The sequence below is a fragment of the Herpailurus yagouaroundi genome, unplaced genomic scaffold (genome assembly GCF_014898765.1).
Source record: "Herpailurus yagouaroundi ecotype Mexico unplaced genomic scaffold, PumYag 29, whole genome shotgun sequence".
Taxonomy (NCBI): Eukaryota; Metazoa; Chordata; class Mammalia; order Carnivora; family Felidae; genus Herpailurus; species Herpailurus yagouaroundi.
Window position 1 is genome coordinate 11,214,304 of NW_024412377.1, and position 13,654 is coordinate 11,227,957.

Here is a 13,654-nt window from a genome sequence, read left to right on the forward strand (position 1 = left end):
AAGGATTATCCAAGTGCCTGGCCTGATGTCGGCTGTCAGTAAATGCCTCGCATTATATGAACTCCTGTTGCTCTTAGAATTTTGCCACAATTCCCAAAGACCTGTGATCCTTTGCCCTGAGATTCAGAAAAGGGGAAAGTGATTCAATTCCTTGACATTGACCTAAGTATACTGGAGCCACCGAAGATTCCAGTGTTTTCCACGTCTTTCTTTAGTTACGGAGTTTGTTTCAAAAGGTGCCAAAACATGCCACACGCAAACCTGTTTCTGTCTGGAATTGTGTATATTGGAGAAAAAGGAAGTGTGCATCAGGACTTCCATTTTCTTCCCCTTTCTTCCGAGAAAGGGTCCCTCTGAATAGAAAACCAGGGGCAAAAGAACCTTGTTGTGAGCGCCTTTTTATTGTTGAGCTGTTTATTTTTTTCTTTTTGATAACCCACTTTATCAGAAGATTAATCTTGTCATTAACGCACATATTCCGGCTACTAAGGTACACTGTGACTTCTGAGTAAGCATAACCGTTCTGCTGACCTAGGGGAAAATACAGATTTTTTTAAAAATGTGCCCTAAGTAGTGGAAGAGGCCCTGGGCCGACAGCAACATCTGGATTCCAGTCTGGCCCTCCCATGGCCGTGACCCATCAGCGGGTTCTTGTCTCGGCCAGGGATGGCAATCCTTCTGCACCCTCGCCGTGGAGAGGGAAAAGGCACCTGTCCCTCTCCCCCATCATCCCACGCACCACGTTTCTTTGATTCCCACTCAATGGGCTTTCGATGTAAAGTGCCAGGGAGGTCGCGGGATCCGTCCCGGTGGAAACCCCAGGAGGTCTCCGGAGGAGCAGCGCCGGGAACCCAGGAGCGGCTTCCACGCTGCGCGCACAGCGCCGGGAGCCCGAAGCTGCCGACGGTAGACCCCGTCTGTGCGCGGAGGCCCCGCCCATCTCCGCCCGAGAGCCCGCCCACCTCCGCCGCGGCCTCCCATTGGCGGCCCCGCGCGTCCGTCGGCCCCCGGCTCCCCCGGGCGGGAGCGCCGACCGCGGTCCCCGCCCCGCGCCTCTCGAGCCAGCCAGCCGCGGGGAAGCGATCCCCGGCGCCGGCGGGCGGCCGCGACGTCTGACTGACCGACGGAGGAGGCTCCGCGCCCGTCCGCAGCGCGCGGCCGGCATGGCGGCGCCGAGAAGCTCCCCGCGGGTGCGGGCGCGGGAGCGGGAGGGTCCTCGCGCCCCAACGGCAGGTGGGCGCCGGGCCGGGGGCGGGGAGGGGGCCCGCGGGCAGTCCCCCTGCGCGCTGAGGGTTGGAAGGTCCGGGGCGCCGCCCCAGGGCAGGGGGCTGCAGCCTCAAAACACCCCCGGCAGCGTTGGGGCTGCCGTCGGGGACGGGGGTCGCGTCGCGTCTGAATGGGAACGCGCCCTCGGGAGGCAGATCTGTTTGGGTCGAGGCCGCGAGCGACCTGCCGAGGCAGGGAGGGCAGGTTCCTGGGAGGAGGGAGCCCTTCTGGTGGGCCGGAACGGGGTGGGGGTTCAGGCAGCGGCCGGGGTCGGGCTCTGCCGCCGAGGAGGGGCAGCGTCCCCTTCTAGGTGTCCCCTCTGAGAACTTGATTGTTGTCGGGGTGGCGGGGGAAGTTGACGCGTTTCGCGCTGTGGTGGCGGAGGATGTGGCCCACACCTTCGCAGCAGTCGAGACTTGCTGAACAGCAGAGAAAAGCTGGCTGTTGAACAAAAATGTCACCGAGGACAGGAGCAGCAGCACAGAATGGCCCAGGTCGCGCGCGCAAGGCTGGTCGCGAAGGTGGGGGCGCAGTCCCTGTGGCTGGGCGTCTCTGCTCTCTCCGTTGGTAGCTGGGGTGGGAGTGAAGGGTGTTTTCCTTCCCCCGCTTCAGCTGTGCCCTCCAGGCCCCGCTCCGAGGAGGATGAACGTGGCTGCTTCTCAGTTAGGAGCACGTTCCCGTTCCGTGTTTGTCTGATGGCCCCCGCAGGGGTGGGTGTGAACCTGCCGGCGATTTGGGGGAGCGTGCCGATTCACAAGCGCCGAGTTTGGGCTGCAGATACGGCAGCGTTTATGGGAAGTTGGCAGGTGCCAGTACTGGTTATTGACTGGGGTTCTTGGTCCCAGCAGGAGCTTTTGATTCACACAGCAAGCTGTTGGGTGTGGTGGAAACAGTGCTGTTCTGGGAGTCTGGACATGAGTTCTAGACCTCATTCTGCCCAGGACTGTGTGCCTGGCAGCCACAGCCACTCTGGACTTCTACCTCCTCATGTTGGGGTAGCTGATCCATAAGGCCCCTCCCAGTCTAGAATTCTGTAATTGACTTACCTCCCAGCCTCAAAAGGTTGGAAATTGAACTCCCTTTCAACCTTTCTGCACCCTAAATGATAATCGAATTAGGCAAATATTTCCTGTGGGTGTATTCATTTGAACTTTTCATGATGTGATTTTTTTTCCCTCCCTTTCTCTTTGCCTTACTTTGGGAGAGAAAGCAAAGCTGGAAATGGGGGTAGGGCTCAGCAGGAGAAAGCTGGTTTGGGAGGCAGAAAGGTGCCTGCTCTGGACTTAACCTAACAATCAGGAATTTTTCCTTCCAATGCATCAAGTTCAAGGTGTGCCAGCACTGGGAACTCAGAATTCTTTCCTCAGCTCCAGCCTGTGGGGACTGTAGTTCCTGTGCACAGCGCAAGAATGTGATTCAAGGATCAGGTTATGGAAAACTTTTTTATCCCCTCCAAAACATAACCACATAACCTCTGAGGACTTGGGAGCATAGTTTCCCTTCTTTACCAGTCACATTTGGAGGTGAAAATGTTTTCGAGTCCCTTGCCAAAGCTAGGATGGGAGCGAGTTATTTTTACCTACCCCTCTTTTCGTAAGAGAGAGACCCAGATTCACTTCTGAAATCATAGCAAATGCTAACAAGTAACACTTGACAATAAAAACTAAATGGACAGCAACCGAAGGAAACCCACGGAACTGGTAGGGGTGGAAAGCATTTTTTGGTAGACAGTTTTACTGTTTCTTTTTCACTGGGTATGGAGACTCATGCACTGAACATCTGTGCACCGTATTATGGGAAAGACACTGTCGGAATTGGAATACTAGACAGGGAAGTGGCGCCCAAGATGATTTGGTGCAATGCCCTGAGGCCCCAAGAAGACCCGGGAGGAAACAGGAAGCAGGGGTGACCCACCCACTGTAGGAGAAGCTCAAAATCCTTAGCATACCTTTGGCAGTCTGGTGTTTGAAGCGGGGATGTGTGCCCCACGTTTTTCCTGGCTCCTTGTGCCTCTGGCCAGCCTCAGGGTGATTAACTGTTGTGGTTCTTCACAGAAAAGCCTGCAAGTTTTCAACCAGGCCCTCAGGAGCTGCAGGACCCTGTGGTGGTCCCTAGGCGCTCGCCTGGGGTGACAGGAATGCCCAGTGTGGAATGGGGGACCCATCGGCCATGTGCCCTCGTTCCAGCTACACAGAGCGCAACTCTGCCCCCCGCCCCCGCCTTTCTTGTTTATATGCTGTTCTGAGTAAGATTTTGTTTGCGAAAAAGTCTAATGCTAAACAGAAATTTTAGAAGTAATGGTAATGGCCAATATTTTTGAATTTTGCTGTTATCTTTATTACATGTAAAGAGCTTAGGACGATGCATGGCCCGTAGTAAGCACTGCAAGGTTAGCTTACTCAAGGGTTATTATTACCACTATCTTATGCCATGACGTAGTTGTTATTTTTATCCCTATTTTATTGAAACCAAGTGACGTGCAAACTTATACCAGATTTCCCACTTCCCACCTAGACTTTTCTGTTTACGAGATGTGTTCCTCAATACCATGGAATACATTATTCCAAAGCCATTCAAGGATAACTTTACGTACAAAGCAGATGTTTCTGATCCGCTGAATGCTGTCTTTGCCTCATTCCCTTGGACAGTCATAGGTACCACACTCGGTAGACCCGTGAGTCTGCCTGGTGAGCACGTCTGTGTTTAAAGGGAGAGGGGGCAGGTCAGAACAGCTAAGGACCAGGCGGCTGGTCCCTGGCGAGAAGAGTTATGAGGATCGGGGGGGGGGGGGGCGTGCACATTCCCTCCTCAACGCAGACTGCGGAGGGTGCTAGGAATTGTGATCTTATTCTAGAGCCGGTGCCTTCCAAGCCTCTGCTCTCAAGGACTTGAACCACGAGCAGAGGGGGTGCTGGCAGTGGCCAGTGGGTGCCCAGGAGGAGATGAGGTCCTTTGTGTGCTAGTTGTAACCTTAAAGAGAACTATTTCCCTAGGTTGGAGGCTTAGGAACAAAACCAAACAAGACCCAAATGCTGCAATTAAAAACATACACAACAGAACGCCTAAAACCAAATGGTCCGTGGTTGGTATTTTTTTTGCCAGCCTGTTTGCCCCACTTTTATACTTTTGCATTTCCGTGAAATGGATTAAGTGCCAAGTAAAATGTAAATGTTGGTACCAAGTGTCTTAGCTTAGTAGAAATCTTCGATTGGCACAGTTACGCATTTGAAAATGACCTTTCACACTCTCAACAATAGCTAAATTATGGAAAGAGCCTAAACGTCCATCAACGGATGAATGGATAAAGAAATTGTGGTTTATATACACAATGGAGTACTACGTGGCAATGAGAAAGAACGAAATATGGCCCTTTGTAGCAACGTGGATGGAACTGGAGGGTGTGATGCTAAGTGAAATAAGCCATACAGAGAAAGACAGATACAATATGGTTTCACCCTTATGTGCATCCTGAGAAACTTAACAGAAACCCATGGGGGAGGGGAAGGAAAAAAGAAAAAGAGGTTAGAGTGGGAGAGAGCCAAAGCATAAGAGACTGTTAAAAACTGAGAACAAACTGAGGGTTGATGGGGGGTGGAAGGGAGGGGAGAGTGGGTGATGGGTATTGAGGAGGGCACCTTTTGGGATGAGCACTGGGTGTTGTATGGAAACCAATTTGACAATAAATTTCATCTATTGAAAAAAAAAAAAAAAGAATGAAAATGACCTTTCATCTGGCTCCCCGGAGTGGGTGGGTGCCTATGGCACCCCGTGTCGTCCTCGCCAGGGGAACAGTAGACATTTGAGTTCTCTTTATGGTGCTGGCCACGGAGACACTGCCCATGGATAGTCTTATGTAATCTTTACAGCCACCAGTCTGACGCTCGGAACGGTTATGGAATTTGCTCAAAGTTTCCAGCTAAGAAGCGGTGGCCAGGATTCCAGCCCTGGCAGCGTGGCTCCACCCACAACCGATTCTTAAGCCTCCACCTCTTCTGCTTCCTGAAGCTCGGCTCAGGCTTATACCTGAGAGCGCTCTGGTCTCCGGCTTACATTTCAGCTGTTGGCCATTCAAGCTGGGTTCCCATTTTACACCCGTCTTGTTGCTACACATAACTCACAGGTCTGGGGTACAGAAGTGAGATTATGACAGGGTCATCATGGTCGAGCTGAAACTTGCAACATACGTGGCTGCTGCTTTGTAGCTATTAAAGCCCCTTCACCATCTTGAGCAGAGCGAGTTGGTTATTGGGCTGGTGTATTTGACCTTTGGCTCCGGTCCACTTGATCTTTTGGCAAATATTCAGTTACTTAAAACAACCGTTCTCAGAACTGAGGTGGCACACGCATTTACTGATGTGTAATTCACTTAATGCAAGAACATGAAATGTTATTTCACAATAAATCACCAGAGAAGAGTGTTTTGTTTATGCACTCGTTTTGCCAGTAATCTCTTGTTCTAGCCCATCTATACCCCATTTTTCTACTTTCTCATTTAATTGGAACCAGAAGAGACAGGTGGCATCATGTTTAAAATAAGAGGAGGTGTTATGTTCATTTCTAGGAGACTAAGGACTATTCTCTGTTAGTGCTGTTGCTGGGATTCTCAAGTAATAAACAAAAATCTCCAAAACTGTAGCACGTAAAGTGCCATGCTCGATAAATCTCTGAGTTAAGAATTTAATAGTAAGCCTTTTGTTGTTGATATAATTATGTATCTATGACTTTGAGTCTATGTGGAATTGTGGATGATAGATAAAGAGTAATTTAAAATACCGTATTAGCTCTCTCTCTCTGCTTTCCCTGTAACTGGCTTTTATGAATATTAGGGTTAGTCTTCTAGCACAGGGAATAATAATGTAATTGAAAATCGGTTTCTCAAGAGATCCCCATCTCCCTCCCCCAATTCACAGAGAAGTGGGATCTGATTCAAAGTCAAGGGTTAACTGTCAAAAAGAGAGAAGCATACTGCCCTCTCTTGTTCCCATTACAGTGGACACAAGCCGCCCACTTTCTCTCCAGGCACGGGACAGCCTCAGTGGGTACAAATGGGATGGAGGTGGAGAGGGGACATGGTGGTGGGAGCTCCTCGGGCAGTGGTCTTTGAAAACTTGCATCTCTAAGTCAGGGCAGAGAGTTCCCGGAGGCTTTGGTCCCCCAAGTTTAGGAGAAGTGAACTAAATTCCTTCTTTCTGGAAAAGAGGGGATTGTTCCCTAAGTCGTAGAATAACACCTGGTACAATGTGGGCATAGTCGTGCACCTGTGACAGGAAGACCTCATCTTTCTCGTGAGGTCTCTAGAGTGGCAGGAAAACTGAGGACTCTGTGTCTTCCAAGTCCTGTGTCCCAGGTCATTAGGACAGGTAGAAATCTTGGAGGAAGCAGGACGGCTGATAGGAAAGGGGAAGTGGGAGAGGTGGGGAGCCAGTGCTGGCACGGACTTGATGTAATCAGGCGCCATCTAGATATAAAGGGCTGGATGGCACTGATGCCAGCCTTTTGTCATTTTACCGGGCATTTTGAAAATGAACTTGGAGTTCAACTGTTTGTAGCTAAGGATGAGGCTGGCCCCTTACCTCGAAAAGCCATTGTAGCCAATGGAATTATTACTAGAAGCGTCGGGTCCGTCAGTTTTGCACCTGAAGCAGCGTAAGACTCAGGTATGTCGATCCTTCTCCTGCAATCTAAGGTAGAGAGAAAAATCACTCAAACCGAGAGAGTTTATGGGATCAGTTTCACCCACGATGTCTCCATTTTGTTTTTTAAATATTTGTTAAGCTCACTTTTGTTAAGCCCAGCTGACAGTTGGGATAGAGGGCTGGTACGGCAAATGCTCGTTGACCTGTGCTGTCTTGTTCTTCTCGCTTGACTATTCCAGTGTATTCTCCCATTTATGCCTCATTGATTCATTCATTCAAAATGTGGAGCCGGTAACCTGTGAAGGTACAGGTCTCCTTTTCCCTCCCTCCCAGTTTCCTTCTCAGCCTTCCTTTAAAAAAAAAATATTCTTGCCATTTTTTTTTTAGAAACTGGTCACCTCCGGGGAAACGCTGGTGTGAGAGTCTGTAGAATCGAGCATGGCTTCTAAGGGTTGGAGTAGTTGCCGATTTGTCACAGTCTCGTGTAACTTCTGTACCTACAGGACATCTTTCCTATGGTGCAGGTTTTGAGTAATTTTTTTTTTTTTTTTAAGGTTTATTTGTGTTAGAGAGTGTGCGAGCGGGGGAGGGGCAGAGGAGGGAGGGACGGGGGTCCGAAGCAGACTCCGTGCTTACAGCCCAGAGCCCAACGCGGGGCTCAAACTCACAGAACCGTGAGATCATGACCTGAGCCGAAGTCAGACGCTCAACCGACTGAGCCACCCAAGCGCCCTGTTTTGAGTGATGCTTTAAGTATAGTTGAACCTCACTTGCTTCACAACTACTTAAAATCCTGTGCCTTGTGCCCCAACGTGACTGTTCCTCCAACATAACCCTGAAACAAGTTAACATGAAGGGCCCTGTGGTGGATGACGGGAAATGGCAGTTAATGGCCTGGCCTCCCTATGCTTGTTCACAGGAGAGGAAACTGAGGTGGACCAGACCATGGCTTCCTGACTCCCTGGTGCCTGTTCATTCCACTGTCCTCAAGCCATCCCACTAGGTGACCGCTTCACATTCTCATTTCCTGCTTCGTATTTACATGAGTGTAATTAAGGGAACAGAAAACACACTGGTGGCTCACTGTTTCTGACATACGTGTTCCAAGTGGACCACCAAGACAGAGGCCATTAGTTAGGATTAGGTATAGTGGGATAACGGAACGACCCCAAATAAGTGAGTCAAGTTTATTCTTCTCGTGTCACCGCTCGAAGGTGGCCCCCTCTTCCAGGGCCAGAAATGGGCTCCACGTTGCCAGGGGCCCAGCTCCTCCAGGTCATTTCCACGGTGCATGGCTTCCATGACTAGCTACTTCGTGGTCCAAGACGGCCGCCGAACGCCAGTCACCACACTTACATTCCAGCTGGTGGAGAGGGAGGAGGACAAGGAGTACGCTCCCCTCCGCAGAGCCTTCCGAAAACTGCACGTAATGCTTCTTAGAATCCACTCACACAGCTACACCCCGCACCTGGGGAGGAGGAAGTGTGGCCTTTATTCAAGTAGCCATGTAGCCGGCTCAAAGTCAGGATTTTATTTCTACGGAGGAAGAGAGAACAGATACTGAGGGAAGCTCTCAGTGCCTGTCGTGGAGACGCATGGACTGGATCCTGATCACCTGAAATCCTTTTCCTTATTCAACGAATATTTATTAGCCGTCTGCCCGGTGCCTAGGCACCAAGAAAGCAGGGAGAAAACAGACACAATCCCCGCCCTTAAGACGTTTACCTACGTGGGGAGGCAGACACTGATCAAACACAGACACGGTTGTGTAAACCGTGCTAAGTGCGGCGAAGGGAAGAGACGCCGTGTGCTGAGAGAGAGAGTAACGGGGACTTGAGCAAGCCCGGGGGGAGGGAAAGGGCCAGAGGCTTTGCCACAGGAAGTGACATTGGAGCTGACAGCTGGAGAAAGAGTGGAGTGGAGGGTATTACAGGCAGAAGAAAGCAGGGGCGAAGGCAGGCGGGAGGCAGAGAGGGCTCTCACGGAGGAACTCACAGCCCGTCCTCTTGAGCAAGCGGCAGAGGGGACAGAATGGGGAACAATCAGGGTCAGACCGCATGGGGCCCCGGAGGAAGGGTGACCGCCGTGGCGTGCCTGCCACAGGGATGTCCTGGGATGTGGAACTTTCAGTGCTAAAACTCGGAGAGTCCCAGGCAGGCCGGGATGCATTGGTCACCCTTGCTGGAGGCCACATTAATGGTCGGGTTCCTTTCATTTTAATTTCAGCACAGTCTCTCTTTCCATAGGCGTAGCTCTGCCACGGAAAAACAACTGACTAGTAAAACTAGCCCCTCCTGTTGGCTGAAAGCAAAGAGGCACAAAACACAAGCAACATGTCTTTTTTTTGTCAGCGTTTACTTATTTATGTATTTTGGGAGAGGGAGAGCACGCACAAGTAGGAGAGGGGCTGAGAGGAGAGAGAGAAGCCCAAGCAGGCTCCACACCATCAGCACAGAGCCCACTGCGGGGCTCAAACTCACGAACCTCGAGATCGTGGCCTGAGCCAAGGGTCGGACGCTCAACTGACTACGCCACCCAGGTGCCACATAACACAGGCAACACTTCTTGGGACCAGTGAGACTCTGTCCGGCATGATTTCTCCTAACGGAAATTTCGGAAATTAACCGGCATGTGATAATATATGACTTGAGAAGACAGAGACGGCCGAGGATGGAGGAGGCCCCTACTCCCCAGTGGGTTTCTCAGCGCCGGCAACACATCGGAATCACCTGGGAACTTGACAAAAGATGGGGGCCTGGGCCTCAGCCCAGTACATCAGGAAATGCACAGGTGGACCCGGGGCAAGGGAGATCCTCCAACCCGTCCCAGTGCCCCTGAGACTCGGGCGTGTGTGCAGATTGCTGGGGACCTCGCAGAATACCGATGATGCCGCCCGCGGATCTGTATTCCTAAGTGCCCCGGGCGGCAGGGATGTTGCTGGTCCGGAGGCTCTGATGAGTTTGTTTCGAAGGTCTCTTCTGTGGAGAGCATGTAAAGGTGGAGGGGGCAGTGAAAGGAGAGAGGAAGGAAGACCTGGGGAGGAGAGAGGGGCTCTGCTTTGTGCCTCCGTCCGGGGTGCGCCCACCTCCACTTCTCAGTCCCTAGGGTTTGTGAGTTACATGGTGTGGCTGGTTCCTGGTTCCAGAACTGGTGCCCCATGACTTTTGGCTAGGATGGGGCGAGGGGTGAGGCACGATTACCTCTCTCACACCTCATTTACAGGCTTTTCCAGCTCACTTCATGGGATTCAGTCTTTCCTACAAGTAAGAAAAGCCAAAATAATAATAAGGGGAGGAGGCAGCAAAGGAGGAAGAGGGAGAAAGGAGAAGGAGAAGAGGGAGAGGAAGAAGAAAAGCCAGATTTTTAAATAGGAGCTGACACACCCATTGCATGTAAAAAAGCAAGAAAAACCAAGCAAACAAACAAAAAACACCACTGGCTAAGGAGTGGAAAATGGCTTTGGGAAAGGAAGCCAATTAGAAGGATTAGTAACCACTAGCAACAGAGCCCAAAAGGTTCTGATTAATGGAAAAATCACCTCTGGGCAAAAGTGAAGGGTGACTTGTCTGAGTGTACCCATAGTTCTCTCCTGGTCACATTTCGTAAATGATTGGGAGATGAAAGGTCTAAGAGTGAGGGCGCCTGGGTGGCTCAGTCCGTTCCACTCAGGTCATGACCTCAGGGCTCCTGAGTTCAAGCCCCTTATTGGGCTCTGTGCTGACAGCTCGGAGCCCAGAGCCTGCTTTGGATTCAGTCTCCCTCTCTGCTCCTCCCCGACTCGTGCACTGCCTCTCTCTCTCTCTCTCTCTCTCTCTCTCTCTCTCTCTCTCTTCCTCTCTCTCTCTTCCTCTCTCTCTCTCTCTCTCTCTTTCAAATATAAATAAACCTTAAAAAATTATAAAGGTCTAAGAGTTGAGAGTGCACCACCAAAGCCCTGGCGGGTTGAGGCGGTGAACCAGATCCAGGAACATGAACTTGCGTGGGGTTACGTGTCTGCTCCTTGTCTAAAAAGCATGGAGCCAGCACACGTGATCACCCCCTTGCTTCCCTTCCCGGGACCTGGCCGAACTGAAAGGTGGACACAGGAGTCAGAGATTTTTAAAATGTTAGCTCAGGAGGCACCTTGGTGGCTCAGTTGGTTAAGTGCCCGACTTCGGCTCAGGCCGTGATCTCATGGTTCATGGGTTCGAGCCCCACATCAGGCTCTGTACTGACAGCTCAGAGCCTGGAGCCTGCTTTGGAGTCTATGTCTCCCTCTCTGCCCCTCCCCTGCTCACACTCCATCTCTCTCTCTCTCTCAAAAAAAAATAAACATTAAAAACACAATCTTTTTTTTTTTAAATGTCAGCTCAGTGATAAAACCCACAAGTTCCACTTGTGTGGCCAGATGGGCTTGCTAGCCATGCCTGAGCTGAGCTCACACCTAAAAGGTCAGGCCCGAGGCCCTCTCTGGAGGGTGGAGGAGGGGCTGAGCTGAGCAGTATCTCCCAACCTGCCATCAGGCGTGGTGCTTGGGAAGGAGTCAGTCAGGCGAGTGAAGGCTGGGGCAGAGGGCGGAGCCAGGGCTCCTGGAAAGCACTTCCAGCTGGAAATTTGAAGAACGGTGGGATAAAAGTGCAGATCCCTGCCTCCCCCTTCGAAGGCTGGGGACACTTACTCCAGCAACGGGGCTTTTAGTTGATGGCAGGCTACTTGTGAGTGGAGGGCTTTTTGTTTCTCAGCTGTACGAAAACTGACTGATACAATCTCGGGCTGGATGCATTACTTGGAGTGTATCGTCTAGAACAGGGTTTGGCAAAGCACAGTCCATGGGCTGAATCTGGTTCCGCTCTGTTTTTATATGGCCTGTGAGCTAAGAATGGTTTTGACTTTTTTTTTTTAATGGTCAGAAAGGAAAAAAACTCAAAAGAATGCCACTTCCTCACCTGTAAAACTTACATGAACTTTGGATTTCGGTGTCTGTAAATAAGGTTTTCTTGGAACACAGCCTCACTGTGTATTGTCTAATGGTTGTTTTTCTGTCAGGGCCCATTTGGGTACTTGACACAGAGACCAGATGGCAGGCAAGCCTAAGATACTCTCTGACCCTATACAAGAAAACTGGCCGACCCCTGACCGAGCATGAAGGAGTGGTCATGTTTTTGGATTGTCTCCTGGGGGGTCACGCTCAGGACATTGCGTTCTGTCCTGTGGTCTCCCTTTAAGTGTGGCATGGGTTCGGAGGAGAGTGGCCCGGATGACGAAGAGACCCCTTCGAGCCCGTGTCATACGAGGACTGGTTGAGACAACGAGAAGCAGGCACAATGGAAATGATAGCTGCCTTCTATAGTTGTTTTGAATTCTTGGGAGAGAATTGCCCCGGGAAGGCAGTTATGAGGTTAATTGAAAGGGCACTGACCTTGAGTCAGAACCTGTTGGTTCAAGTTCAGACTTCTACTTGCTTTCTCTGGGCTTCAGTTTCTCCACCTCAGAGATGAAGGGGTGCACACGACAGGCCGTCGGATGACCAGGTCCGCAGCAAATTAAGATTCAGCTTTCACCTCAGAGGTGTTTCCAGGCCAGCAGAGGACACAGTCACAAATATGCCTAACTGACCTGCAGTGTAGACAGAGTGCGGCGGCCAGGGGCGGGGGTGGGGACAGCACTCTGTCTACACTGCTCTGCAGAGGGACTGGTGTGAATCAGGCCTTGGAGAACAAGTAGAACTCCAGCGCCTTCGCCCAAAGCATTCTGTGATTCTGTGAAAGACTTAAAAGGTGTCGCATAGAAGAGTCATCTGACATGATCCTCATGACTCCAAGCAATAACGATTCAAGCATGGTTACAGGTCTGACCGCACTAGCCTCTTGCTCAGGAACTTTCCCTGCTTTTCAGGTAACACCAGCATCTCTAAAGGGTCTAAAGGCCCTTGCTTTCCTGGCCTTGTGAACTGTTGCCGTACCCGCTGGCTCTCTGCTCTAGCTCACGTGGGACTAGGTCGGGTACCCGTGGTACCTCTGCTGATGGAGCCACGTTTCTGTGGAGCATTGCCTGGGTCGTGCCCCAGACACACGAGGAGAGGTCAGCCTTCTGTTTGCAATTGTAACATCAGCTCTTGGCCCAGTGTTCTGCCTGCAGGAGGAGCTTAATCTATATTCATTGACTAACAATAGACTTTGATCAATAAATAGAGAAATATTCCCGAAAAGAAGATGGTCTCCCACCAACGGAAGTGAGTTCCCACCCCCAGAGGTGGAGGCTCACAGGGACTCAGTGGGAGAGTTTCCATTTGCACTGTGCCTCTGTGGTTACAAGCACACTTTCGTGGCTGGCGTTTGCTTTCATCTAACCGTCTGTTATCACTATGGTCTTCTCCATTAGAGAGATGTTTCGAGATCCTTGAAGCTCAGTGGTTTGTCTGAGGTCCTACAGCTAGAAAGTGGCAGAGTGAAGACAGAGTCTTTGGCTTGTTTCGCCAGATCAGGGCCAAGGAGAGTGTCTGGGTGGAGCAAGTGATCCTGGCGTGCTGAGATTTTTCTCCAGAGGAGGAGTTACAACTTGCTGGTCCACAGAAGCCTATCCCACCTCCAGCTTTTGTATTTTTATAGCTGGGAGGGTTCAAAATCCCCTACGCATGATTAGAAAATTTAACTTCTCTTTTAAAGTGATGGGTTGCAATTAACACCCCTGAACTTTGCCCTAGTGAATGGAAAAACTCTGAGCTATGACATTGTTACAGACACGCACACACACACCAGAGCCCCGTTAGTGTT

At 50.9% G+C, this 13,654-nt stretch overlaps 1 protein-coding gene across 1 annotated transcript in view; it reads left to right on the forward strand.

Moving 5' to 3' along the window:
- The first annotated feature begins 1,086 nt into the window (after positions 1 to 1,086).
- OTULINL (OTU deubiquitinase with linear linkage specificity like) overlaps positions 1,087 to 13,654 on the forward strand; it is a 31,527-nt gene continuing 18,959 nt past the window's right edge. The window contains exon 1 of the mRNA XM_040494150.1: positions 1,087 to 1,233. Coding sequence (XP_040350084.1) covers positions 1,164 to 1,233 — 70 coding nt within the window. The 5' untranslated portion in view covers positions 1,087 to 1,163. The remainder of the gene's footprint in view (positions 1,234 to 13,654) is intronic.